Source organism: Lepus europaeus, chromosome 14 (assembly GCF_033115175.1).
Source record: "Lepus europaeus isolate LE1 chromosome 14, mLepTim1.pri, whole genome shotgun sequence".
In the NCBI taxonomy this organism is placed as follows: Eukaryota; Metazoa; Chordata; class Mammalia; order Lagomorpha; family Leporidae; genus Lepus; species Lepus europaeus.
The window spans coordinates 61,216,808-61,237,389 of NC_084840.1; the positions used below are offsets into that span (position 1 = coordinate 61,216,808).

A 20,582-nucleotide genomic window follows, 5' to 3' on the forward strand; every position below is an offset into this window, starting at 1 on the left:
GAATCATTTATAAAGTACCTACATCTATGTGTCACAGGCACTATGCCAAGTATTGACAAAGGAAGTAAATAAATCAAAAAGGACAGGGAGATGGGCAATGTGGTGCAGGGGTTAAGCCACCACTTCAGACATCTGCACCCCCCATCAGAGTATTTGTTTACAGTACCAGCTCCCATGCATAGGATCCAGCTTTCTGCTAATGTGCACTACTTCAGGCAACAGATAATGGTTCAAGTGCTTGGATTTCTGCCACCCGTAAGGGAGACCCAGATGGAGTTCCTGGCTGCTGGCCTCAGCCTGGCCCAATCCTGGGTATTGTAGCCATTTGGAGAGTGAACCAGTGGAATGAAACATCTGTATATCTCACTCTCGTTTGTGTATTTGTGTGTGTGTGTGTGTGTGTCTTTGTCACTTTGCCTTTCAAATAAATAAAAATACACTTAAAAACATGATTAATGCTTTCATAGGGCTTTCATGAAAGATGACAAATGGATATAGAATAAAGGTACTTTGAAAGAACAGTTTAATTTTTCAAGATTTATTTGAAAGTCAAGTGTTAGAGAAGGACAGAGGGACAGAGAGGGACAGAGAGAGAGAGAGAGAGAGAGAGAGAGAGAGGGAGATTGATTCCACCCACTGATTCAATCCCCAAAAGGCTACAATGGCTGAGGCTGGACCAGTCAAACCAGGAGCTTCATTTGCATCTCCCATGTAAGGGGCAGGGCCCCAAGCACATGGGCCATCTCCCACTGCATTTCTCAGGCCATTATCGGGGAGCTGGATTGGAAGTGGAGCAGCCAGGACATGAACCTGTTCCCATGGACAATGCTGGCATCACAATCCGTGGATTAACCCTCCACACCACAATACTGCTCCCAAATAGTTGGGTTTTCTAAAATATTTTTGAAATTTCTTGGAGCCAGTACTCAACCCAGGCACTCAAATACTGGATGTAAGTGATCACAGTGGCATCTTAAGCACTGCACCAAATGTCCACACCTCTTCTATTAAAATTAACCCTACTCTAATGGTACCTTCGTAGACAGGCTTTCTGCTATGAGCCTGATTAAAACAGTTCCCACTTCCCACAGCTGCTCCCTGCTTCATTTTCTTCATTGTACTCACAATGTTAAAAAAAAAAATCACAACACATATCACCATATGTGCATAGTGGTACTACCTATTCCTTCACTGGAATCAAAACACAACCACTAAATTTGTCTTGTCCACTGGAGTACATCCTATGGCAAAAAACTCTGCCTGGCACAGAGTAGGTGTCAGTCAATGTTTGTTGAATAAATGAATGAAAGATGAAATGCTGTGATGACCATTCTCAAATAAAACATGTAGGCATAGAGAGCCATTTCTTTACAATAAATTCATAAAGAAAAAATATGGTGGCCCAAAGGGCATTAATGGTATTGACTCATTGGATGTATGCTGCCAAATTATTAGACATAAGGGCTTTATAATTTACTTTTCCCCAAAAGAGGAAGGGCTCATATCTCTGTATTCTCACTAGCATTTGGCAGTATCATGTTAAAATGCTAAATTTTTTTTTTATTAAACCTATTTGTTTTAAACAATGGCCCATTTAGATCATTAATGTTGGAGAGAAGATGATTAAGGGGCTATCTTGGACATAGTTTGTTGTTCTTAATCTTTCTCCATGAAACCTACTTGTTGCACAGAAACAAAAATTATAATAATTGAAGAAAAAGATAACTAAATAGATCCATAATGACTAAATGTCATGTATTTGCAGAATGACAGAGATGGAAGGTTAGGTACAGCAATAGGAGTCACACCCACATACCATCTAGACTAATAGTAATTAATGTTTTTAAGTCAATTCACTTTTTTAGAAAACTTAAGAACATTTACGTGAAAAGGAAAGAAAATTTTCTATCAACACTATACACTAAAGCCTAGTATTCCTAGCTTGGTCCCTGCTTGCCCCCATTTTTCTACAGGGGATGTAGGTGGTAGACAGTTGTTTAAGACTAACTAGCAAAGACCTCACGTTCACTCAATAGACAGGATTCAAAGACCACTGAAGAAGGAACCACGTACTCATTAGGGAATCCAAAATTGGCCACATCATGCCTGTACCTCCTAAATTCTCTCATCAGTAGAGCCTTAGTGAACCTCAGACCAACAAACCTGAGCAGACAGCAAAGCAACTGGACAGGACTGCATCTGCGCACAGTGCACATTTCTTCTCATACTGATCAGAAATAACTATTATGTAATATACAATTATAACATTAAACTCAGTGCCTTCCAGGTGACCTTCACCTCTCTCCCTTCTTTGCCACATTGGCTGCTCTGTCCACTTTCAGACAGGCCTCTGCCTGTTTCACCAACAGATACAGTAAGTTCTTTACTATAAATGTTAACAAAGAATTAAAATATTTACATTTGTTTTGGAAGCAAGTATCTCTCATTAGAATTCACAGATATGAAAGGCTAAGGAACAAGCAAGGAAAAATCCAAATGGTGCTTCTTTTAAGCTTCAGAACACATTATGTGGCTGGGAGAATAAATAAGCAAGATTTACTTTCCTCTCTTATTGGTTCAACATAAAATGGAGATATATTAACTTTGTAGATATACAGAGGGCAGAATTTAATCCTGAAAGTAGTCTAAGATGCTAAGCCACAGTTTAGTTATTAATCTCATTTATTATTCTCATGACTGTAGCTACCACTCATATGCTAATGACTTGCAAGTCTACATCTGCAACCTTGATGTCTCTGAATTTCCAGCAACACCTAACTCTATTGGATATTTCTGTCTTGATATCTCACAAGAACCTCAAATTTAGCATATTCAGAAAAGCACATCATCCTTCCCTTCAAACGCCATGATTGCCCTTGGATTTATAATGTTGGTGACCACCATCTAGGAAGTTAGCAAAGAGAGTGAGCCAGGGCTTAGTCCTCTTGACTACTTCCCATAACAAACCAGTAACCAAGCACATACGATGCCTCTTTTAAAGAATTTATTTCTGTGGTGTAGCAGCTAAAGCCACTGTCTGCAGTGCCAGCATCCCATATGGCCACCAGTTCAAGTCCCCGCTGCTCCACTTCCGATCACACTCTCAGCTATGGCCTGGGAAAGCAGTAGGGGATGGCCCAAGTCCTTGGGCCCCTGCACTCACATGGGAGACCCAGAAGAAGCTCTTGGCTCTGGATGGGCACAGCTCTGGCCATTGCGGCCAATTGGGAAGTAAACCATCGGATGGAAGACCTCTGTCTCTCTCTCTCTGCCTCTCCTTCTCTGTGTAACTCTTTCAAATAAATAAATCTTAAAAAAAAAAAAAAAGAATTTAGGGGCTGGCACTGTGGCACAGCAGGTTAATGCCCTGGCCTTATGAAGCGCCAGCATCACATGTGGGAGCCAGTTCAAGACTCGGCTGCTCCTCTTCCAATCCAGCTCTCTGCTATGGCCTGGGATAGCAGTAGAAGACGGCCCAAATCCTTGGGCCCCTGCACCCACTTGGGAGACCCAGAAGAAGCTCCCAGCTCAGGATTGGCGCAGCTCCAGCTGTTGTGGCCAATTGGGGAGTGAACCACTGGATGGAAGACTTCTCTGTCTCTGTGTAACTCTTTGAAATAAATCTTTAAAAAGAGAATTTATGTAACACTGTTCTAACCATCTCTTATTTATGCAGAATAGTAACAGAATAGAATTATACAATCAAATACCTATTCTGATTAATGATCCCAAGACTACTAATTTTCAAATAATTAAGTATAGCAAAACATACAACATTGTTAAATATAAAATCATACTTCTTGCACTTCTTTAACAATTAAGCCTCGGAACAATTACCGATAATCAGTTAAATCATATATCTAGTTTTATGGATGCTTGTGTATATGTGCATGGGCACCTTTTTATCTCTTGACTTCTGCAAACAAATTTAAGATGGAAACCTAAAGAAAATGAAGAACAAAGGGCTACGTGGCAGAGTCTTCACCCAATAACCACCCCTCTCCACTCCCTTCCACCGCCTTGAGAAGGTGCTCTGAGTTTTAATCAAGGATGAGAAAGTAGAGAGCAGTCCAGTCTCGAGATGACAAATTTTTTATTTTCTTTTCCAAAAACTGGTTTGGAAATAGCCCCGTGGAAGGCTGGCGCCGTGGCTTAACAGGCTAATCCTCTGCCTTGTGGCACCGGCACACCGGGTTCTAGTCCCGGTTGGGGCGCTGGATTCTATCCCGGTTGCCCCTCTTCCAGGCCAGCTCTCTGCTGTGGCCCGGGAAGGTAGTGGAGGATGGCCCAAGTGCTTGGGCCCTGCATCCACATGGGAGAACAGGAGAAGCACCTGGCTCCTGGCTTCGGATCAGTGCAATGCGCTGGCCTCAGCGGCCATTGGAGGGTGAACCAGCGGCAAAAAGGAAGACCTTTCTCTCTCTCTCTCTCTCACTATCCACTCTGCCTGTCAAAAAAAAAAAAAAAAGAAGAAAGAAAGAAAGAAAGAAAGAAAGAAAGAAAGAAAGAAAGAAAGAAAGAAAGAAAGAAAGAAAGAAAGAAAAGAAATAGCCCCGTGGAACTAGCCAATGAGACCTGAGGGAAAAGTCCATGGAAAAGAACTTTTGAGAAACATTTCCCACACTATCAAAAAGTGATATAATGATCGGTGTTCTATTCTGGCCTTGGAAGTTTTTTTTTTTTTAAATGAAGATATGACATGTACAACTGTTGATGTCATGTTAGCACCTAAGAATCTAAAGGCTGTGGTTACAGAGAGGAAACATGCAAAGGAGCAGGGGATCTTAACCATGTTCAGTTGCTGAATTAACCAATTCTCCCATTTTTATGTGTGCTAATAAACTTCCTTACTATTTAATCCATTCTGACATGGGTACTAATGAAAGCTGAGCTCATCTTAAGTGACAAAGACTAAATGAGCTTTAAATGTTTTCTAGTTTGTGTTTTAATATTACAAAACATACGCTTGTCATTCCTTTTCTTATAGAAGAATACACAGAATAATTTTTACAAGCTCTAGTCCTTTCAGTTACAGACAGGCAAACGTGTCAATAAGGAGGAGAACAGGAAGGGCCAATTGACTTAACAAGCAGAGGAACTGCATGTTAGGTGCCTCTCCAAACGTAGTGTTCTAATCACTCTACAGTTTTGTTGAAAGCAGCTGGTTGATTTGTCTTCAAAGTAAAAGAAAAAAAGGGGGGTGGGGGCAAATACAGGTGTCAACCAGCAATGTTGAAGGTCCAACTCCTCTAAAGGCTGGAGATTCCAACTCCTAAGACTCTATGATCTACAGGGTCCACGTGGGCACTACCACCTTTGAACAAAGCCAGGACAGTTCAATTCATTTTCAGACTCAGCAAACTGAATCTTTAATCACAGGGCAATTATCAACATGCTGTTCCTTTGCAATCACTACTTTCACCCATGAAAGCATTTCTTATATTGTGACATCTAAAAATAAAATCAAGTCTCCCCCAAACAAATGTATGTTTAAGTTTTATTTATGTCATACATATACAGAATACATATCAGAGATTTATAGCTATAAAATATTTAGAAGGCTGCTTTCCCTCTAAATGATTTTCCACATGGATTTCTTTTTAAAACTAGTTTTTTCAGTTATTCAGAATTTCAAAGTTTCTTGAAAATCATAACCCCTGAAATGTAGATTAACATGTGATCTAAGATTTGGGATATTAACACTACTATGAAATTTATGTCTTGAAGCTACTGCCTCTAAAAACTATAGAGCAAATCAGTAGTCTTCATTCTGTGCTAATGATGACAGAACAATCAGGAAATGGGTTTATGTGTAACAGGAAGGCTTAACTAGGCAAAAGGAGGGGATTTCTAAATAAGAACACATTTATTTTTGTTAATTGAATACTGACATATTATAATTGTATATATTCATGGGATATACATCCAAGTTTACTACAGCATTTTTCATAAAAGCTAAGCTATGGAATCAAATGTCCATCACCTAAAGAATGGATAAATAAAAAAAGCATGCATTTCTAAGGTAGGCTGTGATGGGAACACTTTCTTGCGTTATTATTTTAATGGATTCCACAGACATCATGCCAGGTTCTAACATCATCATCTCATTTGCACTTAGGTTCCATATAAAGGAGACCCACCCTTTGAGCTGTGAATTAAAAATAGCATCATCAGATCTCAAGATGAAAGACAAGGGCAGACCTCCAAGTGCCCAAGGAGCTTGGAGGTGATGGGCTCAGGTATTCTCACTGCAGTTATGCTGCCCAATCACGTCCACCTCAAGACCAACCAGACTACTCAGAAATCATTATCTTCCTCACCCTTCTGCCACCAGCATCGCTAGCCAGAAGGATGGTGTAATAAAAGCAATACAAACACAAATGTAAGAATTGAAAATGAATAGTAGAAAAGAGGCGTTCATAAAGAACAGAAAGTAAAAACCAAATACCACTTCCTGGAGACAATATCTAAGTTTCCATTTTTTCCCTCAGGAAATTAGAAAGAGTGTTGTCACCATTCATAAAAAGTAGGAAAATTCCAATACACATTAGAATCATTTGTTCAACATGGAAGACACTTACATTTAGAATTTTAACACTGGAAGAAACCTTTGCTGCATCAATGGTTCTTTGGCAGTTAATAATCCTCTACTACTCACTGTATACAGGATAAACAAATTTTGATGAAGATGAAGCCAATGCATATCTTAGCAATGTATAGCTAAGAAATTAAATCTAAATTGCATCCCTAGGTATGAAGACATCTGGGCTGTAATTTTTTGTCACTGAACCATCCATGCTTGCTGCCCATGAAGATGTCATTCAAGAAAGATGGACAATTCAGACAAAAGCAAGGTGGAGGGGGGCTCAGGATTAAATCCATGCAGACTCGGCTAAATCGAGGCCTGCTAGGGAGAGATTAAGAGCTGCAGCAGGAGAAATGATGATTTTCCTGGGAAGGAAATTCACCCCCAAATGGAGAACAGGACATCAGGATATGCCCCAGATTCTGGAGGAGACATGCAATCCCTGTGCCTTGATTTCACATTTAAGTTCTGATGCCCCAAAGTGATAGAGTTCTAAGAAGAAATAGGGGGCTCAATAACAGGAAAGGTGATTTTGACAGGCAATCTTGCAAGCGCTGGATGCATAGGCCAGTTCTACTTTGAAAGCAAGTGGTCAGCATGAGGCACACTACTGGGTGGGAAGAGATTCTTCCTGATTTAGCAGAGTGACTGGCTTTCATGCATTGGCACAGTTCAGCTTCCAAGAGGTAGGTACAGTAAATTAGCCAGTGTCAGCCTCAGCATAGCATCTGCAAATGCCCTTGACAGCAGAACAGCATCACAGAAACAAAGGTGATCACAATGAGAGCCACCGTCCTCAGTAGCAGTGGGGGCCATGCCAAGGATGGAAGATCACCCAGCAGCTTTAGAAACAGCAGGAAGTGATGCCCTTGGCAAGGACACCACTTCCCAGACATGAGAGTCTATCTCTGGGGCTCATTATCTCTCCTAGCCATTTAAGCTATTCAGAAGAGAGATCTTCAGCAATGCTAATGTCTAGAAATTCTTTTGATCCCTGATCACTACAAATCTAGACACTCAAAAAAAAAAAATGTTTCTGGTTAAGAAGAGCTGAGTATTAGTAGGCCTTTGGCATTTGTGGATTTAAGATACTTGGTCTAAAATTTTAACAAGCAGCCCTGAAATTTAGCATAATAGAATAATTTACAAAGTTTCAAGCCACAGATCTGAATCATGGGTGCTGTGCAGAGGAGTCTATGGCTGGCTGGCCATACTTATATTGTCCTCCATATGTCAATGGGACTTTTTCACAATGTCCAACTCTTTTCAGGAAGATACTATACTGAGATAACTGTTCCTTATTAGAATGACAATCTTTTCACTATAGGAATAGTGACAGTCAATAATATGTTTAATTATCCATGTGGATATGTATGTTTTGTTGATGACTACCCTGAGGTAAAGGAGTAAATGTTAATGCAAGGATTAATCTGTGAACCTAATATTCATATCCTACTCAAACTGGACAACTAATCTTGGAATTACATCTGGCAAAGATTATATTAAGTCACTTTCTCCTTTTATCCCTTTAACAAGTCTGAGGATAAAACAACACAATTCCAAATCTATTGTGCTATAAGAAATGTCTTTATGGATTAGCAACAAAAATAGCTCAATAGTTTACCCTACAGCCAATTTATCTGTTGTGTTTTCATTAGAAACATACAAGCAGGAGACAGAATAGGTGGCAGGCTATGTATTAACCTTATTTTAGTAGGAATTAAATTTAACGAATGGTTATAGGAATTACTAGTCTCTCTCCAGGAAAGACATTAAGTTTTTTTTCTAAGTAATTTTTGAATTAATCCATTTTTAATGCTGGTCAATAATTCTATTCACATAATTTGTCACCAGTAGATTTAAGATAAAGAAATATGTTTATTCTCAAAAAACTTTTGGACCAAATGAAAATAGTCAAGTGTATCATTTAAAGCTCCTCATCAGAAACCTAGATCCTTTAACATGGGGAAGAAGAGATAAGTCTTCCTTAAAAATGATAAATTCAGCCACTTTCTAAACCAGGAGTTGCTGAACATGGGGGTCTGGGACTTAATGTCTCACTTTGAAAAATCATATTGTGGAAAAGGAAAATTAGTAAGTTTATGATAGAGAAACCTGGTGAATGCTAATTTAACCAAATAATCAAGAACAACACCATCAGTAATGTTATGAGGCTAGCTAGCATGTATGCTTTGATGAAACAAGAAGGGTACACCAACCCTGTGGGTTCTTTCCAAAAACCCACCATCCTAGTCTAATCATACAAAAATCAGGCAACCCTAAATTTAGGAATATTCTCCAAACTTCACCAGGATGCTTAGAAGCACAAGGTCATAAAGAACTAGGAATGCCTGAGAAGCTGTCACAGATCAGAGGTGACTAGGACAACAGGACAACTAAACATAATGTAGTACCCTGGATGGGATCCTGGAACAGAAAAAGGACATTAATTTAAAAACTGGTGAAATTCAAATAAAGTCTGGAGCTGAGATGTCAGTACTGGGGGACACTAAAATTGGCTGAGGAGTGCAGAAAATGCTTGTATTATCTTGTAATTTTTCTGTAAATCTAGATATTCTAGAACAAAAGTATATTTTTAAAAAAATATCTGTCAGGAATCTCATAGCTCAGGCTTTCAGTACCGAGTGCACATTGTCACAGACTAAATCAAGAAGATTTAGGGAATGAAAGAGGCTTGAAAACATTCAGGTTAGGAAGTCTTAGTAGGAGGTATTTAATGATCAAGACTGGCAGGTCTGTAAGGGGGGATTTTGGCAGTTTTGACACATTCCCTGCTATAGAGTATCTCAAAGTCTCTGATCAAGTGTGCACAGGGCAGGAGCTAAATAACCAGCAGATTTAGGCAATAAGTCATACGAAAGTACTTCAGGAAATAAAATAATGTTCTCTTCTTGACTGATTGAAACAAAGGTACAGAGAAATTAAAACAAAAGGCTCACCATAAATAATAAACTAGATGCTGGACTAAAGTGCCTGTGAAACCTCCATTTCTCAAGAATTTTAAAAAATAATCAATGGACTCTCAACCTATGGGATGGTTTAGATACAGTCTTGTCTGCTATATTCTCCACCTGACAACTATAGCACTGGGAATGCCTTTTTTGGTAGCTTATCATGATGCTTCTGATGTTTCTTTTCTCTGAATTTTTGTTGCATTTCACACCTATAACATGTATTTTACAAGTAGCATAGGTCACCTTATTCCTTCTCTTGTACATAAGTTCTGCTTCACTGAACACATTCAAATTCATTCACTTTTTCTTTCAATAGTCAAATTAATGAACATTGTGTATCTACCAGGCACTATGCTAAGAATTAAGAGTACAGTGTCAGGAAAATGAAAACACTGTCTTCTTCCCTTAGTGGAAAGCTTGAAGACAACAATCAGGCAATTAAAAAAATAAAAGTTGTGTTAACATGCTATAACAGATGCCTGTCTATGATGTCATAGGATCACAGAAGAGGGACATCCAACCAGGCTTTATGTTTAGAGATGTTGACACATCAATTGAGTCCTAAAGGACAACTAAGTCATAAATAAAGGCCCAACCATAGACATTTGAATTTTAAAAAGCTTGATGCTCAGCTCATTGTAGAAGCAATTATTAGAATCTTTATTAATTACAACTATAATTGTGGATTAAAACAATAGCAATGGCTTGAGTTCAAAATACATAGATGAATAAGCAGAATTTCAACTCTCAAAGGGATTTCCAAATATTCCTTGTTATACATCGATCACACCAATCACCATTTCTGGCATATCCGTGACACTCAATAAATCTCTACTGGTGGACAAGTTTGTTCATATTCCCCACAACCAAAGCAGCCCCAGTCTTGTGAACTCATTTCATAATACTTCTTGCATTGGTGCTTCATTTTTTCCTACTTCCACCATCTTTGTGTAACTTTCTTGGCAGTTCCCACAGGAACCACTAAGCAACTTTACATGGCTATCCCAAATTCTATGTTCTTATTCTTCAACACTGCATGCCACTATCAGTTGTACTGAAACCTGGACTTCCCAAATAAAGTGCCAATTCTAATGTCTCCCTTTTGCTTAAATAACAAAGCTCAGCATCTCCAAAGTCCTCAGGCCCCCTAATCTACCAATGCAGATGTTTTTACACTCAATCCCCCCTTAAACAGTGTCCTTTTTCTTGCCCAGATGCTGCTCAGAAGTTTTGGTTCATGCCAGTCCTACAACCAGCAGGTCTACTTCCTAAGCTCTTGCATCCATAACAAACCATCACCAAGTGAAGCCTGCCACCTTCTTTGTACCAGGAGAGATTTAAGGTCTCTGTACCAAGGAGACTATAATTCACTAAGCAACTGCAACTACAGGGAGCTCAATATGAATTTATTAAACTAGTAGAGGAGCTAGCCGTTCAATTATAACACAGTGGAATATGTGCAACAGGATGACAAGGAAGGCTATCTAAAGTAGATGGCAAGGGGAGAAGACAAGACTCAGGAGCCATAGGGGGAGGTGACAAGCAGTTGTCACCTACATAAAGAAAAAAGTGACAGAGGGAGTCATGGCCCAAGGCTTATGGAGTAGAAAGAGTAATAGAGGAAAAAGATTCCAAGAAGCCAGAGATAAGTAATAAATGTAATGAATGTACATGTTATTTAAGCTATCATTGAGATATGACATACATAAAGTATGCAAATCCTAAGCATAGAGTTTTGTAAAGGTTTACTTTGTAACCATCTGCTAAAAAATGAAATGGAACACGTGGTTTCCCAGAAGCCCCCATCTGCCCTTTTTACCTTTAAGAAAATCACCGAGTTCTAGCTCTCTAACTTAGTTCTATTTTTTCACATAAGTGGAATCATTTATCTATCTTCTTTGACTCAATACTATGTCTGAAAGAATCATACACATTATTGCATGCATATGCAGTAGAGAAATATGTGTAATCTCTTATAACTGCTTAGTGTATTACAATATATTGTCCATTCAACTACAGTTGGGTATTAGGTATGCATCCTGTGGGAGCTACTAAATACAGTGCTTCAATAAACATCTGCATATATGCTTTTGGTGTATATAAACAAATTTGCTTAATATACACATAGAACCTAAATTGTTGGTTTGTAAGATACACGTTTCCATTTAGTAGATACTATCGACCATTTTCTAGAGAGGCTTTGTGAATTATATTTCTAACAGAAGCTATGAAAGCCATGAATGTTTCTCATTTTCATCAACACTGGTCACTCATTTTAACTTCAACTATTCTGGTGGCTGTACTGTCCGCTTTTATCTAACTTATAATTCCTTGATAACAGATAGCATCAGGTTCCTTGTCGTGCATGAAAATGCCACTTGGATATTCGCTTTTGTGAAGTTCTTGTTTAACTATCTTACATACTTCTCTATTGGGATGTTTTACTTATTGATTTGTAGGTGCGCTTCAAAGCTTCTAAATAAAAACTCAGTAGAAGTGGTATCCTTTGTGACTTGCTTTCACCCTCTAAATGGAAACTTTTATAGACAAAGACACTTAGATTTTAGATAGTCTACTTTAAACTATGTACTACAATTTGTCTTTTATATTTAAAATTATTTTAAATAAAAGTCATAATATAGGCTAGTTTATTAATCTTATTGAGATTATCGGGGCCAGCGCTATAGTGTAGCAGGTAAAGCTGCAGCCTAGAGTGCCAACATCCCATATGGGTGCCGGTTCAAGACCCAACTGCTCCTCTTCCAATCTAGCTCCCTGCTATGGCCTGGAAAAGCAGTAGAAGGTAGCCCAAGTCCTTGGGTCCCCACACCATTATGAGGCCTGGAAGAAGCTCCTGGCTTCTGGTTCTGGATTGGTGCAGCTCCAGTTGTTGTGGCCATTTGGGGAGTGAACCAATGGATGGAAGACCTCTCTCTCTCTCTCCCCGCCTCTCTCTCTCCGCCTCTCTAACTCTGCCTTTCAAATATAAAAATCTTTAAAAAAAAAACTGATTAGAATTTTCCCAGTCCAAGCTGATTTATATTATTTTCATGAAGTCTTGTTATTTTACTTTCTGAATCACAATTAAGATTTTTTGTAAATGTAAAAGTAAAATCAAGATCCACTTTTTATATATACAACTGACCTAGCACTTTTTTCTTTAAAGACTATCTTTTTCTCACTGCACTTCAGTGTTATATTTGTCTTAAGTACCTAAATACACACAGATCCACCTCTGCACTTCCTAGCTTGTTAATTGATCTGTCTATCCTTACATCAATACCACACTTTTACTATTCTTGTTTTATAATAAATTTTGAGATCTGAAAGCAGTCTTTTAGGTCTGCTCTTCTTCAGCATTGTCTTGGTTATACTTGGCAATTTGCATCTTCATATATTATATAGAACCATTTCTCAATATATAAATTTGAGTTTTTTTTTTTTTTAAAGATTTGAAAGTCAGAGTTACACAGAGAGAAGGAGAGGCAAAAAGAGAGGCAGAGAGGCAGAGAGAGGTCTTTCATCCGCTGGTTCAAGCCCCAAATGACTGCAATGGCCAGAGCTGACCTGATCCAAAGCTAGGAGCTTCTTCTAGGTCTCCTATGTGGGTACAGAGGCCTAAGGACTTGGGCCATCTTCTAATGCTTTCCCTGGCCACAGCAGAGAGCTGGATCAGAAGTGGAGCATGCAGGACTTGAACCAATGCCCACATAGGATGCCGGCACTGCAGGCGGAGGCTTTACCTGCTACACCACAGTGCCGGCCCCTACATATTTATTTGGATATTAACTGAAATTGTACCTGCTCTATACATAAATCTGGGGATGGGTTAAACAGGTCTTTACCAACTTTTATTAGCTTTATTCCTTATTTGGTATTATCATACTACTATAACTGGTATTGGCTCTTAGATTTTTTTGAGTTGTTTTATATAACTTACTGTATCCAATGACTTCAATAAATATGGTGACGCTATTAAGTATATCTATTTGATTTTCAGATGTATACAATCATCTTCTAGTACTGATAATTTTAATACTTCCTTTAATTCTTAGATTTTTGCCTATTGCATACAATGCTGAACAGAAGTGATGTCAGTAGACATCTGTTTTAATATCTGCGTAGATGATTTTAATATTTCACCATTAACTGATTATTTTTAAGGTAATCCCTTATCAGAATAAAAGTTTTTATTTTTGGCTTGTTAAGAATTTTATCATGTTGAGTGCAAATTTCATCAAATGATGTTTCTTCATCTAAGATCAGGTTTGTTTTTCTATTCTGTTAATATAATAAATTACATAATTGATTTTCAAATTTTGTTTCAACTTTGCTGGGGTAAACTCAACTTTGCTATGACACCTTTTCATTATGTGTAACAGTATTCACTACTTATTTTAACTGTATTATATCCTTGTCTAATGTGCCCCTTACAGGCAGGGCTCTTATTCTATTTTGCATTCTGTGTTGCTCATAACACTGGATCCATATTGTAACTTTATTTATGAAACTGCAAATATCTTGAAGACACCCTATTCTTTTTGTGTATTCTCCACTCACTGGAATACAGATTATATCAAGTAAAAGCTTACTGAATTAAAGCTCTGTCTCCTCCTTCATAAACACCTATTAACTGATAAAAAGATGTATCAACCAGCAAACTTAAGTTCCATCTTTTCAACTTCTCATGCTATCGCTGGGTCAGACTCAAACACTTATTGGTAGAAACACAAAAATAGCTCAAGTCTGGGAAACACTATGTTCACAGGAATCACTGTCTACTTTGGAGACTAAAGAATGTATTTGTCACCCAATGCCCAAGATATCCAGTCCTGTGACCCCAGCCAGGTAGTTCAGATTGGGTCCTCTTCATGTATCGGGCAGCAGTGAGATTTTTCAACAAAGATAAGTCTACTTGGGAATGTTTGTGCCCCTCATTAAATCTTTCCAAGGGCTAGATTTGTGATTTTAGAAACTTGGCCCATTTTCCCCCATGTTTCCATGAAAAATTAAAGTGTTATTAAAAGGTCTGTCTGTTAGCCACAGTTTACCATTTTAACTATACCTCAATATTTCTGTTGTACCCTACACTCAAGACAGTCTATGCAAGTGTGAATTCTAGACAATCAGGAAATGTAATGTCCCCAATGTATACAATGTAGGCACCATTTCTGATGTCAGATCTAGCCAGACTCCATCCACCTGTCTAATGATGCCATCTATTAGTCAATTCAGTATCAAAACTTACTACATCTTTGCCATATCCCAGGCAAGTTAAAGCAGAACTGTTACATGCATAGGTTTAAGTCTGAGACAGGTACAAAAGTCCGACAAGAAAAGTAAAAATTTCTAGAGAAATTAGCATGTGACTATTACATGGCAGAAGAGCAGAAAAAGAAACCTTAAGCCCAGTCATCTTGATCCTGTCAAGTTAAATATACTAAGTAGTCACAGACTATGATTATGTTAAATAAATCAATAAGCCACATTCAACAGAATTCAAAAGAAGAAACCAAGAATTCTTCAGAAGAAACCAACGTCAACCCACAGTAAGGGAAGTCCTTTGGTATATTAGTGTACGTTTGCTTCACAGTGACCAATACAATAATGGACACAGATATCCAGATGGACACAGATGTCCAGATATGCACGGACATCTAAACTTTCATCTCTTGATTGACCAGTTAGACAAGCAAAGAACACAGCCTCAGCCTCAAGTTTGGTTTCTTTACATATAATCCTAGTAAATGTTAACATTCTTAAGCTTTGCCAGGCTGTGTCTGCTTATCTGCTTGATTTAGTGGAACATTTTAAAGATTCATTCCCTTAGGTTGAACTTTGTCTTTCGGTGTTTTGCTGATCTGCTCTGTGGGGTATAGTACGTTCACGGATCTGCTCTGTGGGACATAAATGGCATTACATAATATGAGCCAGACCACTGTGACCAAGTTTTCTTCAATCCATTTATTCCTTGCTTATCATGTGAATAATTCATACCAAGAGGCAAGTGTGCACTTGGCATTTATTTACTCTTCACTGGTAGCATAAACTATTAAAAGTTGATGTAAATTCGCACTTCAAGAAGAACATCTTTAAATTTGAGGCATTTACCAAACAAAGACATTATAGCAGCTCATTCCAAGTGTGAACCTTCAGGTTTCTGTTCTTTTATTCTTTACTGACTCTTCTGCTTTCTTTTGCAAGTTTAAAATTGCCTGTCTGAGCCACCTTGCAGATATATGAAATATTGGTTGACTTAATTCCACCAGCACAAGCTGGGAAAGAAAGCACAGGCTGAGAATGGGGCAAGGAGCTGTTCTCTGCTGGCAAGGTCCAGCACACAGAATAAGTACCAGAAGACTCAGCTCAGAAAGGCCAGGCAGGAAGCAAACAAGGTCCCCTGGGCAAGAAGAGTCAGATTCCACAGAGACTGGATTGAAAACCAGACAAAGACAGCATAACAGGCCAAGACACTGAGCTGGACTTGCTGGCCAAAGGATCCACGTACTGAAGGTCTAGGACTATAATGCAGGCAACTGTTGGGTGGAAACTGGTGACAAAGCCGAGTGTAGAAGCCCTCTGGGTGGAGTGCTAGGTTTCAGCCAGAGAGCCAGGCAGCACCTGAGAAGTAATCACAGCTGTTAGGCATTTAACAAAGGCCAAACACTCCATTTAATGCTTTATGTGCTGGGTTAGTTCTAATCAGCATTCGTGAATTCTCTCTTCCTTCTGAGCCTTGGCCACCTCTCTCTTCTCCAGCCCTTTTGCAGTGAGCTTTGGCCATGAACCTTTGGCCAATAAATGTGTCAAATGGACACATTATTCCTAGTGGAAGCATTGAGAGCCATTCTGAGTCACCAACATCCCTGAAGCTGCCTGGGCAATCATGTAAACAAGTATCAGGAGGGAGTCTCCCTCAGAAAAGCAACAAAGACAAGGTGAGTCCACAGCCAACATACACAGATGAGAAACATCAGGGAAAAATATAATTTTGTGGTGTTGAGCCCCTGGCAACTGGCAACAGTCTGTAATATAGACGTAGATGGTCTCATTTAGTCAACCCAGCAAGCCTGTGACTCCTTTAAGGATCATCCTGCTGACTGCAAGTCCTTTGGCTAAGATCACAAAGTTAATATGAAATGGAGTCAAAATCTAAATCCAGGTCTATCTAACCAGTGACCCTGGTTACTTTAGCAAGAGCCAATTAAGTAGGGAAGAAAAGGTATTTCCATCTCCATTAAAAACAAATGACCAAAAAGGAAACTTCCACCTATTTAACTGGCACAAAACCTAGATCCTGAGCCAAGAAGCCTCTGCATTTCTTCCCTGTCTCAAAGGAAAAGTTCAAAAAGGGCACCGAGCACCAAAGGACACCAACCTAATGCCATGCTGTCCTCTAGCACAGCCAACCCCTATTAAATGATAAAGTGGCAAATGGCTGAGAGAGCAGGGGCAGCTCAGGGGTCCAAGGAGTGCCCCCTTGTTCCTCTTCCTTGTTAGACTATAATCCTTCACTCTTTCTTTAGAAAGAACGTGAATATAGGACCCTACAGAGAATACTACTTCAAAACCCACACCTTCTGAAGCTATGGACATCATGAGGAAGGATAGAAAGGAACAGACCTTAAGAACCAAAGAGCATTCTTTGCATCTAAAAAGACAGCACTCCCTGAGGGGCCAAGAATGTTACTTTTTTCTTGATTTTTCTAAGTGGTGTTGCAAAATTCATGGTACAGAACACAACTTCCTTGTGGATTCTATTGGCAACATGGGAATAAAAGAACCTCCTACATAAATGTCGTTCTCAATAGGTGTTCATCTCAAGTACAGATCAACCAATGACAGGAGCCAGTTCCTGTCATTCTTTTGTCCAGTCTGGAGGTTAGTCCTATAGCCTTTACACCAGAAAAGGGCAGAGAAACTATTCTCGTTTTTAGTGAACAGGGTAGAAACAGATTCTTTAACTGTCATTTTACATCACGTTATTGACTTTCAGATGAAGCCATGCCTCTGAAGTCTGGACAGAGTCCACACACTGCCACATTTCATCTCAGGGAAATCCACTATTGTGATGACTGAATATGAGTGTCATTTGAAGTCATAACTTATTTATTCCCTTAATTCGTAGACGGCCTTTTAAACTACCAGCAAAATAACTGAGTAGGCTGTTTTCAGGCGTATGATTTCCATCATAATTACTAATCCATTTTTTTCTAGGTAATAAAAACAGTGGTCATCCATTTGATTAGACAGATCAGAAGGGCGTTTTTAAGCCACCATATATATCACCTTTGAATTTCTATGACACGTTCAATGACACGTTCATCCTAATCCATGCAACTTCTGCATCAGAAGGCAACACATAAGTTTCAATGTTGCCTATAATGAAGTCAACATTACATTTTCAGGTCTTCTATAGCAAGAATGTACCAGAGTACATTTGTTAGGAGATTTTAAATCTCAAATACCGTATCAGAATTTAACAAACTGCCCGAAAAATCCCAGCATATGAAATATGATATAGATTATAAGCACTCGATGCTTGAATTCAAATAAAATTACATTTTATATGATCTTAATACTTTCAAAGCATTTTCATAAAAATTCATTGAAAATGTCTGCTGATATTTCCAAGGAGCAAGAGAATATCATCAATAGATGCACTTGAAGCAAAGCTCCCTTTCTGGTTGAAAATGGGCATAGAGGAAAACATCAGAATAGACTATGCATGTCATGTGAAATACAGTTGAGAAAGCAAAACAAATGCTATGCAGATTTAAATAACAAATGAGGTGATTTTTTTTTTTAATGAATGCAATGCTCTCTTTGGGAGCATATGAGTGAAGGAGAAAGCACAGATGTTCTCCTGCTCTGAAGCAACCAGATTTTTTCTTTGGCCTCTCAACCCCTGGAGCACCTAGCATCCTACACTCCTGCAGAAAGATAAGGCTGCCATCGCTCACATGGTAGACTGGATACTTTCAATGAAAACCAAAAAGTGAGAAAGCATTTAAATGAAATATGTGCAGCATCTGTGACTCAAGACGACAGTCATAAAGGCTGCACTATTGATTTTCAGGAGAATAAAGGAAATAGATCAGCTAAAGGTGCAAGCTGCAAATGAGCACACATTCAAAGTGGGGAAAATACTGAAGATATCGCCTACCATCATGCTAAGGCTAGACCATTTTTCCTGGTACCCAAACGAACATCAAGAGCCAAATTACAGCAAGATTCTATTTGCTCCCTTTAACATTACCAGTGCTTCCACTAATTCTGGAGCATGCATTTTCTAAAAGTATGTGTTGCCTTTTGGAAAAGTTGCCATCCTGGAAACCTCTTTCAGCTACTTCTCAGGTCTTAAGGATCTGAGACATGCTTCTGGTATTAGCAAATGGCTCACTACTCACAAGCCAGAGCTTGCTATCCAACTTGAAGCTTTAAATTTCGCTTTCAATGACTTAATAAGTTAAAAAAAAAAAAAAAAAAAAAAGGGCGCAGCGGACCTTCATTTCAAATCCTAGTAGAGAAATAACCCTTTGCAAGCTTTTTGCTGGGAAGCCTATTGGTGCTGCAAAGCCCAGGAGAGGCGCTGGGGGATGGGAGGGGTGGGGAGGCAGATGAGATTCAGGTGCAGTGGTTGGTGACCCCAGAGTTCCAGGAGTCCGCTGTCTTATCACTGCGCTGTGACCCGAATGTAAGGAGACCTCCTCATTCCACTAACACTCCCTTTGGGCTGTGCAGCGCTGCGGGAAGAAACAGCATCTTTTCCCGCAGCCAAGTTGTGCTGCACTCTCGCCCTGATTCTCTTAGGTTCATCCTAACACCCGGTTGAAGAAGATGCTGACGGGTTACATTTGAAACTGTGGAGCCGCTACAGCGCCTTTTCAGGAGGACTTTTTCCTTCCAGAATGGCAAGCCTTAGGGGTTCAACCCCAGCACCAGCACCGCCTCGCAAGCAGCCGCACCTGGGAGGAACAGGGGTCCCGGCTCCTCCACAGGTCCCACGCCCCAGGGCGGCCGGTGTCCACGGGGCAGAACGATCCGCTCCCTCTTTTCCATCTCTCTTTGCAACGCGAAAATGTTTCCCTACTTGTGCTCCAGAGAGGATCGCCAACTGCTCATCGCAGCGGACACGCGGTAGAAAACTCTAGTTTGTGCGCGAACCCAGGCTGGGTGGCTAGCCACAACTTTGTGGTTTCCGTAATCTGTTAGTTTCCGGACTCAGTAACCAGCCCCTCCTCGACACACTAGCAAATGGCCCTCTAAATACCCTGCTGCTGTGCAACACCGGGTTCCTCGGAACCACGCTCATGGCACTTCCACACTTCTTGTTCATCCCGCACAGGTGCCCCAGGAACACAGCGCAAATGAACCCCACAGCGGGTGTGCAGGGGCCAGGTGGTGCCTGAGCGGGAACCTCCCCCCACCCTTCTCCGCAGGCTAAGCAGTGAGGCAAGAAAGTGCAGAAGATGCCCGCGCCCTGCACCCGGCCCCTGCGCCCCACGCGCTCGGGGAGGGGCGCGAGCGGCAGGTGCGGGGCCGAGAACCCAGGGAGCGAGCAGCCCTTACGTGTTCCAGCTTGTCTTTCCTCCGAAGCCAGACGCTGGCGCTGTAGTCCTGCTGCTTGACGCTGCTGTAGAAGTTCGCGCCCACTCGGGTCAGGCTCGGCGAGGGCTCCTTGGGGCGGCTTTTGAGCCTCATCTGCTCGAAGCCCTCGTGGGGGGAGGCCGAGAGCCACTCGTGCTGCCGGATCTCCATCCTGACATGACCAGGCGGCGGCCGGAGCGCAGCGGGCTCGGGACGCGCGCCGGGGGCGAGCGGGAGGCCCCAGGCAGGCGCTGCAGGAGGAACCGGCGAAGGAGCGAGCCGGCACGGGGAGCGCGCTGCCGGGCGGGAGGAGAGGGGCCGGGCGGGGGAGCGCGCGGGGGGGGAGGGACCCGCGGGAGGCAGGGGGAGGAACAGGCTGCTCCGGGGTAGGGCCGGCGGCTGCGGTCCCGAGCGGAGGTTCTGCTGGCCAG

The 20,582-nt window shown here is 40.6% G+C and overlaps 1 protein-coding gene across 1 annotated transcript in view; it reads right to left on the minus strand.

Annotated features, from left to right (window-relative positions):
• PLD5 (phospholipase D family member 5) overlaps positions 1-20,379 on the minus strand; it is a 405,904-nt gene extending 385,525 nt beyond the window's left edge. Inside the window, exon 1 of the mRNA XM_062211388.1 lies at positions 20,134-20,379. Within this exon, the coding sequence (XP_062067372.1) occupies positions 20,134-20,322 (189 nt within the window). The 5' untranslated portion in view covers positions 20,323-20,379. The remainder of the gene's footprint in view (positions 1-20,133) is intronic.
• Positions 20,380-20,582: the final 203 nt, after the last annotated feature.